Source organism: Drosophila willistoni (assembly GCF_018902025.1).
Source record: "Drosophila willistoni isolate 14030-0811.24 chromosome XR unlocalized genomic scaffold, UCI_dwil_1.1 Seg143, whole genome shotgun sequence".
Taxonomy (NCBI): Eukaryota; Metazoa; Arthropoda; class Insecta; order Diptera; family Drosophilidae; genus Drosophila; species Drosophila willistoni.
In genome coordinates this window covers 4,683,437-4,690,930 of record NW_025814056.1, presented here as the reverse complement: position 1 = coordinate 4,690,930, position 7,494 = coordinate 4,683,437, and the positions used below count along the sequence as shown (strand labels likewise).

General features: G+C 35.0%; 1 protein-coding gene across 1 annotated transcript; it reads right to left on the bottom strand.

The window, feature by feature from the left end:
- Nucleotides 1-4,195: 4,195 nt before the first annotated feature.
- On the bottom strand, nt 4,196-5,965 carry LOC6645493 (glucose-6-phosphate 1-dehydrogenase). Its single transcript, XM_002068011.3, has one exon. The coding sequence runs from the start codon at nt 5,845-5,847 to the stop codon at nt 4,243-4,245; it is 1,605 nt and encodes a 534-aa protein (XP_002068047.1). The 5' UTR covers nt 5,848-5,965; the 3' UTR covers nt 4,196-4,242.
- Nucleotides 5,966-7,494: the final 1,529 nt, after the last annotated feature.

The window sequence follows — 7,494 nt, the reverse complement described above, 5'->3', positions numbered from 1 at the left end:
GGCAGGCACCAAAAGTTTATGCCATGTAAATAACGACATCATAAATTTGGTTACGTGGGTACCCACCACATGCAAAATCTACAAACAAACATACATACATATATCTGCATATCTCGGCTATCCCAAGAGAAGAGGGAGGGGGGCAATGGGGATGGCTCCCACACACACACACACAGTCAAACACACATACATACATTGGCGACTAGTTCCGTTTTAGTAAACCATTTCTTTTTTTCCACGCCTTTTCAACCCACGCCATTTAACTGTTTCAGTTTTCATGGGCACTCGAGCGCCTCTTTGTCATAAAAAACCGACAACAATGGCATAAAATGGTAGGAGGGTCCTTCACTCTACACTGCTCTTTCACACCACACTCTTTTTCTCTTACTCTCACTCTCTCTATCTCTTTTTCTCTCGTCAGGGGAAATAAAAGTTACGTTGACACGGACACCAAGCACTTTTGGCCTGCCCTGAAGTCACAGACCATCGCCCAAATGCAATCGCGAAAAAAAAAATTTCTTTTCTACCCAAACTGTAGTATATATTTATTTATTTTTTTTCACAAAAAATGAAAAGGATTTTCCCTTTTGTGATAGAGCGTGTAAAATGTGTAAGAAATTAAAACGATTTGCACAAAAGAGGAAAACGAACGCCAAAGGTAAACGGCAACTCGAGTTGAGCTCGAAGGCAAGCTGAGATACAGATACAGAGCAACAGAAAGAACAGAATCCAGACAAATATCTTGAAATGAAATACGCAATTTGAACTTAAGGTTTGACTTTGGCTTCTTGTCAAGAGGGCCAACAAACAACAAGAGGGAGAGAGATAAAGAGAGCCCACAAGAGCCCCGCAAAGTATACATTTCTTTAACCGGTTATTAAAGGCCAAAAATGTTAAAGCAAATGGCGAGAGATGGTCACTAAGTAATTTGTATTTCATTAAGAGTTTTTGTGCCATACTTGTGGCAATTTATTTCAAACTGAAAGTCATACATATACGAATGAAATGAAAACTAAATAACTTGGCCTAAAATGAAAACGTGTATCAAACAAATATTAAGCTAGTTAAGTCATATTGCTTTTTGTTTGGCATTAAAAAGTCACTTTAGTTTTCACTGAAAAATTGTAGATTATACATTTTTAGACTTAATTTGACTGTCATTTTTTGGTTTTTTGTTTCTCTTTTTTTATCTGCCTTTTATGAATTTATAATCGCACACAGCCCACACATACCTTTCATATTTTTGTATAATCCCAATGGCCTGCTCATTGCCTAGGCAATTTATCGTAATGACATAATCGCTTTTATGTTTTCACCCCACGCCTCATCGCTCTCTCTCTCTCTCTCTCTTCCTCTATCGTTTTCTTGGCTCCTTCTCCTGGGTAAAAACCTCTAGATTTTATTCAATCTTTATGTTTATGAGAAATTGAATAGGCAATCATGTAAAGCCATTTAAAACGCATTTCAAGTGGGCTTTCAGCACGAAAGAAAAATAAAGAGCTTCCAGCCAAAAAGAAAATACCAAAACAAACCAAAGAAAAGAAAAGGCGAAACAAAAAAGAGAACAAAAAAAAAAAAGAAAAAAGAGGAAAAGCCATATGATATAAATGCCGAAAAAAGAAATAAGAGAAGAAAGGCAGACGTTGGTGGCAAATATAAATAAACTTGAACGCAATCTCAATTGCGGGCGACAATATTGTTTTTAATGATTTTCATGGCACAAACACACACACACGCACACAAATATATAGAGCCACCCACAAACACGCACACACACACATAAACGGTTCTGTTAGTCCTGGAATCTTGTTGTGAAAATCTTTTCACTTGGCTTTTTGGCTGCCAAAAATGGGAGGAAAATAAAAACCCGAAAAACATACCAAAAATACAAAAGACATGCGTGCCAGTATTTTCAAGGGAAACAATAAAATGGCAATGAATGGAGAAAATATGGTAGGAAAATCGCCAACAGGAGCAGGATTCCAAAAAAAAAAAAAAAGGGTCCGACTACAAGGATACTCTGGTTTGATCAGGAGTATACACAAAAAACACCCATCAGTTAAATTATTTATCCCTTTTGGTAGCTCTTTATTTGCGCAGACACTTTCCAAAACCCTTTAATCAAGTAAATTATTTAGAATTATCGAAGTTCCCAACGTTCCCTTTCTAAAAACATTTTTCTTCCCCCTTTTATAAAATCAAACGCATTCCTTTCACACAACCAATCAAAACATGAAGACGCTGTTAGTCTTTGGATGTTTATTTAAAAGCTATTTCACATAATCTATACTTATTTTACCTATTTCCTTAGGAAGTTATTAGTGCCAACACTAATAACTCATTCCTGACAAGTTGAAAACACCCTTTACACCTGGTTGTGCAAACTATAGGATATAAACAACTAACTTAATGTTTAATACAGTTAACAATGAAAATCTATCAACAAAATTGCGTAGTTTCATAATAATGCAAATATTTAATCAAAATAAAAGCCACTTTAATATCCATTATAGTTTCATTTCATTTCAAATTCAAGCTCATACCTATAATGGAAAACTAAATCAAAGCTAAATCGAAATGAGGGCAATTTAAAAACTTGTGAATACGCTTCAATCACTTTGCAACATATTCTCGGAACCAATTTACATTCAACGAGAAATCATCAAAATACCAAATGACCACATATAAACAAAAATAAAAAAAAAAAAAAATAGAAAAAAAATGCTAACTTTACTTACGAGTAAACAAGAAAACTAAAACGGGAGCAAAAAAAAAAAAAAAATAATAAAAACAGAACAAGTCAAAGACCAGTGATTGAGCCAGTAGAAGAAAAGAAAGAAAAAAATAAAAAAAGAAAAAAAGTTAAAGTTCAAGCAAAAGTTGCGTTAAGAAATCAAAGTAACTTTCTTTGGCCGTTGCAGGTTCACTCTTTACCTCCCTCTCTTTCTCTCTCGCTTTCTCTGTTTCTTCGCTCAGCATTTGACCATTTGCCTTTCTTAGATTTTTTCATCAACTGGCTATTCACTTATTGGAAACTTTTGCCCAAAAGCCAGACGAAGCAACTTGCCAATTCTGCCAACAACTGCTCTCCCTCTCACAGACTCTCTTTCTCTTTCTCTCTCTCTCTCTCTCTCTTTCTGTGTTGACCATCAATTGTTTTCACAAAACGGGTTGACTCGCTACGACATTTAATTTGACCGATTAAAGAAAAATATCAAAAATATTAAGTGTTGCCTATATTTTAGGGCAACTTAAATTTAGTCAACCAAGCAAAATAGAACAGAGAAAGATTCAAATGTTATTATCAATAATTTATGTATTTTATTTACTTCGTATTTCACTCAAATTCTGTTTCTATTCACCTTTAATATAATTTAATGATCAAAATGTTTTGAAAGAACTTTAAAAGTATTACAATGTTCCTTCTTTACTTCAACTCTGTTATTTTATTATACTCCTTATGAATTTCTTTTATAGTTTGTAAATAACTGAAATAATTAAAGAGAACACACTAATATTAAAACAGTTCTCGTAATATAAGTCATTTGGTTTACTCTATCTGGTCTTTATCTTACCTTTCCTTTGCATTGTTTTATATTTAGTTAATTTTTGTTTTTTTGCCGTTTCAAAATTTCTTAAAATTTTTCTTGCATGTATTTAAAGGCTCTTATATGTATTCTTCTGGTTACTTTTTCTTAGCCAATTGTCATTTAGTTCCCCTCTTAGCTTTCCATGTAGCTAAAGTCCCCTAAACTGGACTTTCTTCAAAGCCAAATACCAAATCCTTCTCAATCTTAACTGGCTAAACGACCATTACATTTATAGAGCATCTGCAAGTCACTTGCATTTTGCTGAGCAAACTTTTGGTTATTTACGAGTAAACCAGAGAAGGGAGTCTAGGTAATTCCGGGAAAGGACAATGGCCAAATCATGCGTGTTATTTATACCCTCCAAGCTCGTAAAGCCTCAAAGCTCAAGCTAAAAGCAAACGAAAACAAAATAGAAAGTGTTGATAAGTTTGTAAGCCAACAGGCAAACAGGCCAAGAACAACAACAACAACTCAAGTTGCAACTGCTGCTGCAGTAAACTGCTGCACGACCTGAACTGGTCATACTTGGTTGCTTGGTTAATTAAAAAACTTTTTTGTTGCGCATTTTATTATTAGAGTTTTTTTGTTCTTGTTGGTTTGTTTTCCTTTTTATTCGATACCACACATCACATTTTTTTGCTCTTTTTTTTGGTTAAGCGAATTTTAAAGTTGATTCCTTGGGTGTTTGCATACGGCTCGGCCTTGCCGATACAAATCTGCTATTGTTCGTTGTGGGCTGCCTACTGCTCTTTACCGTAAAGGCCAGTGTATCCTTACTTTCATGCCAATTGTCGGGGGCAAAGAATACAAAACCGGAACGTTCTGCTTTCCGATATGCAGGTATTGGTCCCCTTGATCCATAATCATACAAAAACGGTTTCGGACGCTCCACATCGATGGCATTGAGGACACCGGAGAATATTCGCCAAATTTCACATTGCTCATCGGTGCGCATAAAAAATGTTTGATTCCCATTAAATATGTCTAGCAAAAGACTTGCATAATTTGATGGCAATTTCAATGATTTCTCATTCACAGACATATTTATTTCGGTATCCTGAAGGCAAAGCTCTTCGCCTGGTTTTTTCAATTGAACACGCATAAAGATCTCTTCGTAGGGTGCCAAACGTAAAACTAACTCATTGCGTATATCCAATTCACTGGGATGATATAGGTCAGATTCAACCGATTTATATTGAATTCGCACTTCGGTTTTTGTCTCATTCATAGCTTTGCCAGCTCTTAAAATGAATGGAACATCTGACCAACGTTTATTTTTAATTTTCAGAACTACCATAGCGTATGTAGGTGTCAAAGAATCCATTGGTATATAACTATGCTCGGTATAACCAACTTTTTCTGGATCACTTTCCATAAAATTGTTACGATATTGCCCTAGAACCACATCGGTCATATCGACTGTTGGAATATCTTTTAACACACGATATCTTTCGTTTCTCATGTCTTCGACATCGTTGTCAAAGGGCTGATCCATGGCCACCATTGTGAGCAATTGCATCATATGATTCGTCATCATATCCCTTATAATGCCGTATATATTGAAATAATCCCCGCTCACATGCTTCTCATTCTTAACGGTGATCATAACGGCGGCTATTTGGTTATTATTAAAACTATCCGACCATATGCGATTGGCAAAACGTAGAGCAAATAAATTTTGCATTACTCTCCGACTCAAATAGTGATCAATCATATAGATTTGAGACTCATTAAAACTTTGACACAAATTCAATTGATATGGCCTATATGTTAGATCGTTACGACCAAATGGCTTCTCTATAACTATTCGATTCCAGCCCTTCTCCGACTTGCATTTGCGCACCAAATTCAATGTGATATTATCGAATATTATTGGTGGTATGGCCAAATAAAATATACGATTGGCATAAATCATTTTATGTTTTGTCTCCTGCATGGCCATGGCCTCTCCAAGCATTGCATAGTCCGCTGCATTATCATATTCACCCTGCACACAGTGCACATTGGTCCAAAAACTATTATATTTCTTTTGATCACGTTCCTTATCCAAGCCCATATACGGTACACATTGCAAGCGATATTTTGATGTATGAAGTTTTGTTCGACTAAAGGTAAAAATTTTTGTACCTTGTGGCAAACGATTATCACGATAGAGGGCCCAAAGGGCCGGAAAGATTTTCCTTTTCGATAGACGACCCGATGCGCCAAACACTACAAATGAATAGGCTGTCTCATTTTGCGGATCAATTGGTATCATGCTTGGTACAGATAAAAGAAAACCCACACAAAAAAATATATATTAATTTTGATATATCTGTCGAAAAAAGTGCGTTATAGGGAATTTTGTTTAACCGAATGATATTTAGAGCAAAGCCGAAATTAAAATTTTGGAAAAAAAATCTAAATTGTTGAAGTTTGTTAACTTATAAATACATCTATCAAAAATTGTTTAGTCCCTAAAGACAGTCTTAAGTCTTTAAAAAGGCGAGCAAAGAAGATAATGAAGACAATTTTTAATATTTATTATAATTTAATCAAGAAAAAATAATAATTTGGAAACCTTTTCTTAGCTTTCCAACTCAATTTCTGACCGGAAAAAATACATAAAACGCAATTTTAGCATTATAATTTTAGTTTTGAAATTTTAGTGGATAATACAACTATTAATGAAGTAAGTAAGTCGTCTCGCCGACTTAGGTATACCATACACCAGTAAAGCAAATATTTCAACTTTATTAAACAAATGCATTTTCACATGCTTTTTACAAGCATATCTTAGTATCTCGCTCACTCAATCATACGAGCTCCCTAGCGCCCCCACCAGCCAACGGCCAACTCCGGCCTTATGGAAAAACGTTTATATGCATAACTCGACTGTTTTTTATCCGATTTTGATCAAATTTGGTATTTTGATAGATATTAGTATTTAAATTGAAGTGTGCCAAATTTGATTGCATGAGGTAAAAAAATACGGGAGATAATCAAGTTTTTCAAATTACGGGGGCGGAAAAGGGCGTGGCAAAATTTTTATACATACAAAATGTGTGCATTTACTAAGCGAATATACATACCAAATATGGTGTCTCTAGCTAGAATAGTTTTTGAGATAAACGCTTTTTTTAAATTGCGGGGGCGGGAAGGGGCGTGGCAAAAATTTAAAATAAACTTGATCACTCTACATACTACACGAGTCTACATAAAAAATTTGGTGGCTCTAGCTCTTATAGTCTCCGAGATCTAGGTGTTCATACGGACAGACGGACAGACGGACGGACGGACGGACGGACGGACGGACGGACAGACGGACATGGCTAGATCGACTCGGTTGTTGATCCTGATCAAGAATATATATACTTTGTGGGGTCGGAGATGCTTCCTTCTGCCTGTTACATACATTTTGGCGACTTTAATATACCATTTCACCCTATGGGTGTATGGTATAAAAATATTCTATGTTGAGGTTTTTGATCTTGAATTGATCATTATTAGCCAATTTTCGTTCGATCCGGATTAACGTAGGTAAAAATTGTCATAATGGTATTGTAATTACAAAAATTACCAACTTAAATGTCAAAGATCGAAATATATTGCATTATATATTGTTGTCATGTGAAAGCAATATCAAATAAACTATAATAGATTCAAAATTAAAACAAAATAAAATGTATAAATTTCTTAAATATAACAAAAAGCAATTGTTTCAATTGCTTAACATTTACTTGGGGCTGTGTGACTGTGTCATCAATCTTTGTCTTGCTAAGGCTTGACGAAATCGGTGAAAAGCATTCCAATTATAACAAATCTTGATGGCAGTTGATGAATGTTATCAAATATCTTTAGGCTCGGGTAATAAAAATGTGTCCCAACACAGAAAAAAAAGAAGGAAAGGAAACCAAAAGACTGA

Excerpts from the sequence above, each read along its gene's own strand:
- LOC6645493 (XM_002068011.3), bottom strand. The coding sequence starts at position 5,847 with ATGATACCAATTGATCCGCAAAATGAGACAGCCTATTCATTTGTAGTG.